At 36.2% G+C, this 12,649-nt stretch overlaps 2 protein-coding genes across 2 annotated transcripts in view; both read left to right on the top strand.

Moving 5' to 3' along the window:
• Nucleotides 1–8,060, top strand: part of LOC106011013 — a 76,925-nt gene extending 68,865 nt beyond the window's left edge. Inside the window, exons 64-68 of the mRNA XM_035969918.1 lie at nt 239–493; nt 1,166–1,417; nt 2,262–2,510; nt 3,967–4,197; nt 5,493–8,060. Of these exons, the coding sequence (XP_035825811.1) occupies nt 239–493; nt 1,166–1,417; nt 2,262–2,510; nt 3,967–4,197; nt 5,493–5,746 (1,241 nt within the window). The 3' untranslated portion in view covers nt 5,747–8,060. The remainder of the gene's footprint in view (nt 1–238; nt 494–1,165; nt 1,418–2,261; nt 2,511–3,966; nt 4,198–5,492) is intronic.
• A 112-nt stretch (nt 8,061–8,172) lies between these two features.
• LOC101861283 overlaps nt 8,173–12,649 on the top strand; it is a gene marked incomplete at its 3' end in the record, with an annotated part of 46,321 nt that continues 41,844 nt past the window's right edge. Inside the window, 4 exon segments of the mRNA XM_013082814.2 lie at nt 8,173–9,838; nt 10,837–10,866; nt 11,400–11,475; nt 12,219–12,328. Of these exon segments, the coding sequence (XP_012938268.2) occupies nt 9,550–9,838; nt 10,837–10,866; nt 11,400–11,475; nt 12,219–12,328 (505 nt within the window).

Raw genomic sequence — 12,649 nt, 5'->3', positions numbered from 1 at the left:
TAAATCTTCAAAAGGATTCGGTTTACAACATGCAAATGATGTTAAAACCACTTTTGTCTAGATCTATAGTGCACAATAATCTATTTAGATTCTATGAAATATCGATTTTGTCTTGATCGTAAAAAAACCATACTTTTGCGTACTTCATACAAAAGCCAAAATAGTTGGTCAACTTTTAAAAGGGTTTTTCTGTTAGGTGCCGATGTCTCCAGTATAATTTTTCTCGATATTTCTTCAGACGACGACGACGACGACGACGACGAGGGCGGTAAAGAGAAATGCAAATCTATAACACTTGAAAGCAAAAACAAAAAGAAAGATCAGAAGACTCTTTCAAAGGCCAAGAAAATCAAGTCTATGAAGATGAAAGAAGAAAAGTCAAAGGGCAAGTGCAAGAAGAACAAATCCTTTGGCTTTAAAGGAAAGAAGGCCTGGGTGAAGAATAACTGCCGTGCAGTATTCAAAGTTTGCTACAAGCCAAAAGGCGATAAAGGTTTGTTGGGGTGTTGTTGTTTTTAAATTCTTGGAAAACGATGCAGCTACTAATCTATCAGAATCATTTCTTCCAACTTCTACATCTTTTATGCTATCTCGTGAATTTTGCTCCAGAAGAACTCTATTTTTATGAAGTACTTTTTTCCTTGTTTTCTCAGGCCTCACCGCATTTTGCGTAGATTTTTAGCTCGGAAAATAAATTCTTAAATCAATAATCTGTCTTCAGTAAGGCCAACTTCCAGCTTTTCTTTCAATACATTGTACACTCTTTATCAATCTTAAACTCTCTTTACTATCGTCTCTCCTAAAACCACGATTGTCTTTACGTTTGACCAGTGAGGCATTGTCTATTTTGGAAATAGTAGCGGTACTTCTCAGTGGTAGGTGCCACTGCCTTCAGATTTTGTTTTGGAAATTATTTTTTTTCGATTGTAAATCTTCAAAAGGATTCGGTTTACAACATGCAAATTATGTTAAAACCACTTTTGTCTAGATCTATAGTGCACAATAATCTATTTAGATTCTATGAAATATCGATTTTGTCTTGATCGTAAAAAAAACATACTTTTGCGTACTTCATACAAAAGCCAAAATAGTTGGTCAACTTTTAATAGGGTTTTTCTGTTAGGTGCCGATGTCTCCAGTATAATTTTTCTCGATATTTCTTCAGACGACGACGACGACGACGACGAGGGCGGTAAAGAGAAATGCAAATCTATAACACTTGAAAGCAAAAACAAAAAGAAAGATCAGAAGACTCTTTCAAAGGCCAAGAAAATCAAGTCTATGAAGATGAAAGAAGAAAAGTCAAAGGGCAAGTGCAAGAAGAACAAATCCTTTGGCTTTAAAGGAAAGAAGGCCTGGGTGAAGAATAACTGCCGTGCAGTATTCAAAGTTTGCTACAAGCCAAAAGGCGATAAAGGTTTGTTGGGGTGTTGTTGTTTTTAAATTCTTGGAAAACGATGCAGCTACTAATCTATCAGAATCATTTCTTCCAACTTCTACATCTTTTATGCTATCTCGTGAATTTTGCTCCAGAAGAACTCTATTTTTATGAAGTACTTTTTTCCTTGTTTTCTCAGGCCTCACCGCATTTTGCGTAGATTTTTAGCTCGGAAAATAAATTCTTAAATCAATAATCTGTCTTCAGTAAGGCCAACTTCCAGCTTTTCTTTCAATACATTGTACACTCTTTATCAATCTTAAACTCTCTTTACTATCGTCTCTCCTAAAACCACGATTGTCTTTACGTTTGACCAGTGAGGCATTGTCTATTTTGGAAATAGTAGCGGTACTTCTCAGTGGTAGGTGCCACTGCCTTCAGATTTTGTTTTGGAAATATATATTTTTCGATTGTAAATCTTCCTAAGGATTCGGAAACTCTATTTACTATCGCATCTCCTTAAAGCACGGTTGTTTTTTCGTTTGACCATTGAGCCTTTGTCTTCTTTGGAAATAGTAGGGGTACTTTCGGTAATTGGTGCCACTGTCTTCAGATTTTGTTTCAGAAATATATTTTTTTCGATTGTAAATCTTCAAAAGGATTCGGTTTACAACATGCAAATGATGTTAAAACCACTTTTGTCTAGATGTATAGTGCACAATAATCTATTTAGATTCTATGAAATATCGATTTTGTCTTGATCGTAAAAAAACCATACTCTTGCGTACTTCATACAAAAGCCAAAATAGTTGGTCAACTTTTAAAAGGGTATTTTTGTTAGGTGCCGATGTCTCCAGTATATTTTTTCTCGATATTTCTTCAGACGACGACGATGACAACGAGGGCGGTAAAGAGAAATGCAAATCTATAACACTTGAAAGCAAAAACAAAAAGAAAGATCAGAAGACTCTTTCAAAGGCCAAGAAAATCAAGTCTATGAAGATGAAAGAAGAAAAGTCAAAGGGCAAGTGCAAGAAGAACAAATCCTTTGGCTTTAAAGGAAAGAAGGCCTGGGTGAAGAATAACTGCCGTGCAGTATTCAAAGTTTGCTACAAGCCAAAAGGCGATAAAGGTTTGTTGGGGTGTTGTTGTTTTTAAATTCTTGGAAAACGATGCAGCTACTAATCTATTAGAATCATTTCTTCCAACTTCTAAATCTTTTATGCTATCTCGTGAATTTTGCACCAGAAGAACTCTATTTTTATGAAGTACTTTCTTCCTTATTTTTTCACGCCTCACCGCATTTTACGTAGATTTTTAGGTCGGAAAAAAAATCCTTAAATAAATAATCTGTCTTTAGTAAGGCCAACTTCCAGCTTTTCTTTCAATACATTGTACACTCTTTATCAATCTTAAACTCTCTTTACTATCATCTCTCCTAAAACCACGATTGTCTTTACGTTTGACCAGTGAGGCATTGTCTGTTTTGGAAATAGTAGCGGTACTTCTCAGTGGTAGGTGCCACTGCCTTCAGATTTTGTTTTGGAAATATATATTTTTCGAATGTAAATCTTCCTATGGATTCGGAAACTCTATTTACTATCGCCTCTCCTTAAAACACGGTTGTTTTTGCGTTTGACCATTGAGCCTTTGTCTTCTTTGGAAATAGTAGGGGTACTTTCGGTAATTGGTGCTACTGCCTTCAGATTTTGTTTCAGAAATATTTTTTTTTCGATTGTAAATCTTCAAAAGGATTCGGTTTACAAAATGCAAATGATGTTAAAACCACCTTTTTCTAGATCTATTATGCAAAATAATCTATCAGAATCATTCCTTCCAGCATCTAAGTCTTTTGTGCTATCTCCTGAATTTTGCACCAGAACTATTTTATTTTATTAAATTACTTTCTTCCTTGTTTTTTTTATGGCTCACCGTATTTTACGTAGATTTTTAGGTCGGAAATAAATCCTTAAATAAATAATCTTTCTTCAATAAGGGCAACTTTCAGCTTTTCTTTCAATACTCTCTTTGTACACTCTTTATCAATCTTAAACTCTCTTTACTATCGCCTCTCCTTAAATTACTATTGTTTTAACGTTTGACTATTGAGGCATTGTCTCCTTTGGAAATAGTAGTGGTACATTTCGGTGGTTGGTGCCACTGCCTTCAGATTTTGTTTTTCAAAATATTTTTTTTTCGACTGTAAATCTTCATAAGAATTCAATTTAAAATATTTAAATGAAGTTAAAACCACTTGCGTCTACAGTGCAAAATAATATATTTAGATTCAATGATTTTGTCTTGATCATGAAAAAAAAAACATACTCTTGCGTTTTTAATAGACACATCCGAGTCAATCCTTCCAGCGCCTTTTAAAGTAAAAAATTGAGTAAAATACGCAACATGATAGCTTTTTTATATCGAAACTTTTCTTTTTTTAGACCGCTTGAAATGTGGTTTAAACCTTTGCGGCAACAAAAAAGCTTTACTCTAACTCTTGTAACACGTGTCTATATCAAAAGTATTGGGCAGGTTATCAATGTTATGGGCTGATGTCTTCAGTACATTTACCTGTGTTGTTTTCTCAGGTGAGGATGAAGATAATTGCAAAACTGTAACACTCAAAAGCAAAAACAAAAAGAAAGACAAGAAAACTCTTTCAAAGACCAAGAAAATCAAGTCTATGAAGATGATCGAAAAATTGTCTAAAGGCAAATGCAAGAAAGGTGAATCCTTTGGCTATAAAGGAAGGAAGGCCTGGGTGAAGAACAACTGTCATGCAGTATTCAAAGTTTGTTTCGGGCCAAACGCCGATGAAGGTTTGTTCTCACATGATTCTTTGTGAATAGACATGCAGCTCACCTACCCTAGACAATATTAATTATAGCTTGTTCATCTCGTCTGCACTGTCATAAATTTTGCGCCACTTTTCATTTGACTTACTTTCTTCTATGAATTGTGGGGGTTGCAATCCAGATCTAAACCATTTGAGTACAAAGCCGAAGTTTATAGTAAAATAAAAGTCCCTGAACCTGTTCCCTTTTACTCTCTGCTTTTCACATACTTATTTTTTGGATTCGAAAAATAGAGAAAATTTAAATTATATTGTCTTCTTTACGGACAGATTCCATCTGGTCTTTTTATACGTTATATAATAGTTTTCTTTATGTGCCTCTCTTTGATAGTTGTCCAGTAGTTGACATTAAGGGTTTCCTCTTTGCCGAGTTACTGATTTGTTACAAAGGCCATAATTGCTACTGTTTGCAACAATGACATTGCTTTCCCATTTTGGAAACATGTTTTCCTCGATGCCAATTCCCATTGGAAAAAACGAACAAACAATAAACTTTACAACATGAAGCCCAAGCTGGGACCGCAAGATCCTTCGGGCCTCTCCAGAAGAGACGAAGTCATTTTTACTCGATTACGCATCGGACACACGGCCCTAACTCATAAATACCTCCCTCAGAGAGATGAGAAGCCGTTATGTGTCGGATGCACAGAGTTTACCATTAGACACATTTTAACCGAATGTCTAGACTTCGGAGAGACCCGAAGGAAATATTTTAAATGCAAAAAATTGGAAAGTCTGTTTTCCGTCGTTGATCCCAGCAGAGTTCTGGATTTTATTAAGGCCGTTATGGGAAATTGTAAAATGAAATAAAATTGTTTAAAATGTTTATGTTATTTTAAAAAGTTGTTTAAAGTTTGAAATATATTTACACCAAATTTTTATATTCTAACATTTTAAAATTTGATTATTGACCCGAGCCCAGCCCTGCAGTGAACTGTTGTCAATGCAACCAACTTGTGTTTCGCGCGCTCATATAATGCCATTATGCAGTTGCGAGCGGCGTAAAACTCGTGCAAATACAACGATGCCAACTCTTCTCAAGTACTTGATTAAGTAAAATATGCATGGTGGCAAATCCATTTTTGTCTTCCTGTCTTTAGAGGGCCGAAAATGTGGTTTGCGTTTGACAGTAAAAAAACATACTTTGTTTCATCTTAACTCTTGTAGAACGGATCAAAAGTATTGGCCAGCCTTTACTTAGGTGTGTGCGTAATGTGCTTATGTCTCCGGTACATTTATTTTGTCTGTTTTCTTTCTCAGATGAGAGTAAAGGAAAATGCAAAACTTTACAACTCCAAAGCAAAAACAAAAAGAAAGACCAGAAAACTCTTTCAGAGGCCAAGAAAATTAAGTCTATGAAGATGAAGAAAGAATTGTCAAAGGGCAAGTGCAAGAAGAATAAATCCTTTGGCTATAAAGGAAGGAAGGCCTGGGTGAAGAACAACTGCAGAGCAGTATTCAAAGTTTGCTACAAGCCAAAAGGCGATAAAGGTTTGTTTTTACTTGAGTCTTAGCAAAAAACAAAATAAGGCTCACCTATCAGAGACAATCCTTACAGTTTGTTCATCTCGTTTGCACGGTCATAACATTGTGTCCCAGTTATTCAATGATTTGCCTATGTCTCCGTGTTGTGACGGCTGTAACCCAAATCTAAACATTTTTAGTGCGTATTCTAATCCCTAAACCTGTTTTCTTTTGCTTCCTGCATTTAATACTCCTATTATTTTCTGTTTAGAAAAAAAATGTACAAAAATATAATATAATGATATTCTGTGTAATTCTAAAGGGCACTCACCCCGCCCCAACCGTTATTTAAACACACCTTACAATTGCTTTCTTTCTAGGCCTCTCTATGGTTAATGCCTTATATCATATTGGTGTCCGGGCCGTGATGTAGCGATAAGGCGTACCGCTGTCGCACGCAGGAGTCATGACTTTGATTCCCGACTGGGGCGAATTTTTTATCGAGTATATTCGGTCTTTCTGCTTTCTGTTGTATCCCTCTCCATCCCAGTTGGCCTTGGTAGGCAGGATTGAAGCCCGCCTCCCAAATAATCTAAACAAAATATCGTGTCGATCACCAACATTTAAAAGTATAAAATGTTGCCATGAAAGGTTCGGGTTTTGTCGAGTTAGTAATTACTGTGGCAATGATTTTTGACCCGTGTCTGTGGAATGTCATTTAGGCGCTTTGCCGCTGTACGCTGGCGACCTGAGTTTGATTACTAAAAGGGGAAGAAAATTCTTAGTCAGGTCGTACTCCTGGGATATTGTATACCCCTCAGCTAGGTTAAAAGCCAGCTTTCTAAACTGTTTTGATGGCGGCGTATAAATACCTCCGTTTTAAAAAAGGTTAAAAAATTATTTTTGTCTCATATAATTGGTGATGTTTATTTCTATCTTTTAGAAACATTTTTGTTTTCAATGTCAACTCTTCTCAAGTATAAGGTTGAATAATATATGATAACTCCTATCTTATCTTTAGTATTTTAAAGGGCTAGAAATGTGATTTACACTTTGACCGAAAAAGAAACACTTTGTTTTACTTCAAACTGTCGTTGCACATAGAAAATCTATTGGCCAGATTTTTAATGGATGTGTACGTTATGTACTGATGTATCGAGGACTAATAATTTGTTATACTTTTTTTTTCTCAGAAGATAATGAAGATAATTGCAAAACGTTGCAACTTGAAAGCAAAAACAAAAAGAAAAACCAGAAAACTCTTTCAAAGGCCAAGAAAATCATGTCAATGAAGATGAAGAAAGAACTGTCAAAGGGCAAATGCAAGAAGAATAAATCCTTTGGCTATAAAGGAAGGAAGGTCTGGGTGAAGAACAACTGCCGTGCAGTATTCAAAGTTTGCTACAAGCCAAAACCCAATGAAGGTTTGTTTTAACTTAAGTCTGTGTAGAAAGAAATGTAGCCCTTGTAACGATCCTTCTAACTATTTTAGTTTAATTGAATGTTGTGAGTTATTCAGTGACTTGCTTTCTTCCCCGCATCGTGTTGGAATCAATCCATAACTAAACCATATGAATGCATATCCAAAGTTTCAAATAAAAAAGACAAATTCCTGATTTATTTCCCTTTTGCTCCCTGGATTTCAAATACCAACCTGAGAACAATAATATTGTAATATCAGCTTTATTGTACTTAATTTTACCATTTATCCAAAATGTGATGAGTTCCTCATTCCACTGTGTCGTAACACATATCGTCGTTCTTAAGTACTACCTCCTTCTGTTCTTCGAATAAGTCTAGACTCATTTTCTCTACCTATAATTTTCTTTCACGTTACTGTTGGCGATAAAGGTTTAATTTTTGCCTCCTTAGTTATTGGTTAAAATGGCTATGATTTTTGTCGTTTGTAATTCCTGACATTGCGTTATGATTTTTTGGAGCATTTTTTTTCGTCGATGCCAACACTTCTCAGGTATTTTTCAAAATGCGCTCTTCAGAACATAATTTGCAGTTCTTTGCAGAATAAAAACCACCCAAAAATTGAAGGAAAAAAATGAATAAACCAACATCGTTCAATGAATGTTGTTTCGAACAACACTAAGGGGGTGTAAATGACGTGTGATGATAATCTTTTCTTGTCTTTAGGTCTGCTGAGGGCAAGAAACGTGGTTTAAATCCTGACCATAAAAGAGCAAGTTTTGTTTAACATTTTAATGTCGTAATAAGTATCAAAGCTGTTGGCCAGTCTTTTAAAAGGAATATACGTTATGTGTTGATGTATCCAGCACTATTCATTTTTACATACGCTTTTTTCTCAGATGAGGATGAAGATAAGTGCCAAAATTTACAACTTCGAAGCAAAAACAAAAAGAAAGACCAGAAAACACTTTCAAAGGCCAAGAAAATCCAGTCTATGAAGGTGGTGAAGGAAAAGTCTAAGGGCAAGTGCAAGAAGAATAAATCCTTTGGCTTTAAAGGAAAGAAGGCCTGGGTGAAGAACAACTGCTTTGCAGTATTCAAAGTTTGCTACAAGCCAAAAGAAAAAGGTTTGTTTTCACTAAATTTCTTTTTAAAAACAAAAATGTCAGAGACAGTTTTTATAGATTGATTATGATCCCTACCCTGTCGAGAATTTTACGCCAAATATTCAGTGGCTGTTTATTCCGCATTATGGTGAATGCAATCCAGATCTAAACCATTTGAGCTTATATCCAAAGTTTAAAATAACCCTCTAAATCCCAAAACCTGTTATCTGTTAAGGACACCCTTTATCTGTTCGTTTGAAATGTCATTCCGTTGGATCTGCCAATAAAGGGGTAAATCTAAAAACACCGAGACGAAAAAACAATTGGACTAATTTTTTTTTCTTTTAATTCTTTCAATGGTAACTCTTCCTTCCGATCTAAAAAAAATTTTCTGTGCCAACTCTTTTACTGTATTAGGTTGAGTAAAATACGAATGATGATAACTGCTTTCTTTTCTTCAGTTTCTGTTAAGCGCTGGAAATTAATGCAGTTTACTGAAAAACCGCTTTGGTATGTGTTGAAGCGTTTGTAACACGTATTAAAACTAATGGTCTGGTTTTTATAGGTATGGGTGCTCTTATGTCTCCAGAATAGTTGTGCTTCTCTGCAGGATGAAACTAACCAAAAAAGAAAAAAAACCGTTAGAAATTAGAAATAAACCAACATCCTGCAATGCATTTGGTTTCAAACGACTCCATGCTACCAATAATTTTTGGCCGTGAAGATCAATATGCATTTTGGTGGTAAAGTTATAAATCTTAACCTCCAAACCTAAATATTATTATAATGTAAACTACATCAAAATGCAAAAATAAAGCAAATGCCTGGCCAAAGAATTGGTGGCTGCAAAATGCAACCCTGACAAAAATCGCCCAAGGTTGGTTACGTTTCCTTTATAGTCTGAATGCAAAACAATGGCAATACATGGCGTGCCCACCAATATCTCTCTCGCTACCCATTTCCACAATAATTTGGTACTCATGTTCTGTTTTAAAAACGCCATCCCCACGCCCATGCCCCACCCCCTCACGACTAATTGTTAAGCAAACCAATTGATCTACTGCAATACAGCTGAAATTGTCCACCGTGTACAAATCAGCCCGGTATATTTGTCATACTATGAGTGAGCATCTCGGCTCTCTCACCACCTGTGTCAGTTTTGAACAAGTGTCTTTTCTTGAGCGCATCTGTTGCTGTTGCTCGCACGCGTTTCCAGCCCGTTACTTCCGTGCGTGCGGGTCACCATCTGCTGACAGTATCTTCCCGACACTGTTCCTTCACTGACATTGAACAAGTGAGCGATTTTATCGCGAGGAGAGCTGTTTGACATGGTTTATTGTTTCACATGTTACGTCTCCATTTTTCTCATTTTTATTTCTTCAGAGACTGATAATGTGTGTAAGAAAAAGAAACTGAAAAGCAAAGGTTCCAAGTTCAACTCAAGAATCATCGATAGAGCTATCCGTGTCACCAAGATGGAACTCGTGGAGAGTAAGAAACCCAAGGACCGTGCTGCAAGACGTCGCTGCCAGTTTGATGCCACGTACGGTTTTGATGGGCCGATGGTCTGGGTATCTGGTGGTTGCAAAGGAGAATTCGAAGTCTGCTATGACAAAGGTAAAGCTCTACCCTGTGTATGGGTCACATTTTGTTGCATCTGTCTCTGAGTTTTCCGATTATAATAATAATATTAATATTAATAATAATAATAATAACAGTAATAACCGTAATAACAATAATAATAATAATAATAATAATAATAATAATAATAATAATAATAATAATAATAATAATAATAATAAATAGAATTTCATTCAAGGCATTTCTATTTTCTATTTTAAAAAATGCTCAATGCGCATTTCGTTCCTAAAGATATCACAATTTAAAAATTAATGGGCACGTGTCTATGTGAAACATAATAGTTTGTATAATGTATATGTATAACAAATTTTTATGGCCAGATAGAATAACGTTTTCGTACTCTCTCTCTCTCTCTCTCTCTCTCTCTCTCTCTCTCTCTCTCTCTCTCTCTCTCTCTCTCTCTCTCTCCCTCTCTCTCTCTCTCTCTCTCTCTCTCTCATTCTCACACGCTTTTGTCCTCTTGCCTGTCTGTCTGTTGTCAGTGTAGAAGGGCAGATAATTAGAAAGCTAACAACGCATTAAAATTTAAAGAGAGAAACTGGTTAATATATGAATAGGTGGAAATATGGAGAGACCGAGAGATAAATTAACAGATCTGTAAATGGACGTTTACTCACTCACACACACACACTCAGACACACACACACACACACACACACACACACACACACACACACACACACACACACACACATATATATATATATATATATATATATATATATATATATGTACACTGCTCTTCTCTGTTCCCTTTTATCTTTTGATGAACCCGAGTCTATCTTTATTCTGATGATGATGGTGACAACGAATATGACAACTGCGATGATAATGACTGTGATGTTGTTGAAGATTATAACGATAATGATGTTGACAATGATGATGATAATGATGATCATGACAGCATTTTGAAGTGGACTTTTACATCTGTACTTTTTCGAAAGCAATCCACGTGTGTTTCTTTTTTTCTTCAGGAAAACCCGGTTCTTCTCCCAATGAGCCAGGTAAGACAAGCCACAAAGGAATCCTGACTTTTGCCCCACTTCCCAAAATTTGCATCTTTCAATTATTCAAACTAGGAGAGATCCAGTTTATTATTCAAAACACAACCTTTTTCCAACCAATCCAAGAACGCTACCTCAGAATTACAACGTTTGATCTGCTCAGAGTACGTAGTTTTGAGACGTTTGACGCAGAAGATTTTGAGTTTTACAATATTTCAAGCTTTTACTTAATATGCAATTCTTTGAATATCTTGATAATTACTCATAATGATCTTACGATTTTGATTGAGTATACAGGTCTGTGTGCTTTCGTGTTTGTGAGCAAGTGCGAGAGAGAGAGAGAGAGAGAGAGAGAGAGAGAGAGAGAGAGAGAGAGAGAGGAGGGGTGAGGGGATAAGGCAGACAGACTAATTGATAGTATGATTGTTTATCATATGTGTGCAATGTCCATCACTTCCCATGCTACCAGTGTGGTAGATTATTGTTACCGTGTCTTATTTTTACATCAACCCTACGTCCATTGCTCTCGACAGATGACTCTGCCAAGTGCAGCAAACCCTTCAAAGCCCACGGTGGTCGCTGTCTCTTCATCGAGAGAGGAGGAAAAGAGTAAGAATAGCACATGTGTAATTCATTAGGGCAAAGGAAGAAGAAGAAGAAGAAGAGGAAGAAGAAGAAGAAGAAAAATAAGAAGAAGAAGAGGCAAGAAGAAGAAGATGAAGAAGGAGGAGAAGGAGAAGAAGAAGAAGAAAATGATGATGATGATGATGATGATGATGATGATGATGATGATGATGATGATGATGATGATGATGATGATGATGTTGATGAAGACGATGATGATGATGATGATGAATAGTAAACATTTGTAAAGCGCATATACCCACTCTACAGAAAGCTCTATTCGCTTTACACACTTAACTATAGACTTCATCATAAGTTAAGGACCACCTTGAAGGACAGCCCTATCTTTAAAAATATCCGAAAAAAGACCACAAGGAATGTTTCAAAATGTTATGCTCTGAAAGTGTTAATGGGTAACCAGTGCGCACAGAAAAGCTTCCTAAAGTGGCAAAACCGCCACGTGCAGCACGGAAATCCTCGGGGAATTTTAGCAAGATTTCCTGGGTTTTTTTCGACCTGTGTGCGACACCATATAAATTCCTCAGTTAAATTTCTGGTGCACGTGATAAACGGACGTATGGCCTCGAACTGTTCTCACTTTGGTGGCAATATAAGCCGTCGTTTGCGCAAAATTCAGCATCGCATCAACATGACACCAAGACGAAAGCTGAGAGACATTGATTGTGCCAGCTGTTGACCATCTTACTAATTTTCTTTTTGTTCCACAGGAACTTTATTGGTGCTTCAAAGAAATGTGCAAAGATTGGAGGAAAACTTCTGACATTGAATAAACCATTCAAACTGTCCAAAAAATACAAGAACAAAAGGATCTTCAAGGGTGAGTACTGCGATTTGCTCATCGAAGAGCCGCAGAGTTTGAAAACGTTCCTCCCACTGTATTTCCACAATGATGACAAGACATATTCACCAAACACCAGCAATCTGTTAGCACACGCCGGCCATCCTCTTATCCTCTTATGTAGAATTTTTTAAAAATAAAGATTAGTTGATTTTATTGATTTTAAAGGCTGTTTGTCCATACATTCGCAAATTATAACATATGGCTCGCCAAATGCATAGATTGGTACAATACATTAGAGAAATACATACATTGAGAACAATACTATTGAAAGAAATAATACATAGACACACACACACA

Source organism: Aplysia californica, unplaced genomic scaffold (assembly GCF_000002075.1).
Source record: "Aplysia californica isolate F4 #8 unplaced genomic scaffold, AplCal3.0 scaffold00195, whole genome shotgun sequence".
Classification (NCBI taxonomy): Eukaryota; Metazoa; Mollusca; class Gastropoda; order Aplysiida; family Aplysiidae; genus Aplysia; species Aplysia californica.
The sequence above is the reverse complement of the archived record's forward strand: the minus strand, read 5'-3'. Positions and strand labels throughout refer to the sequence as shown.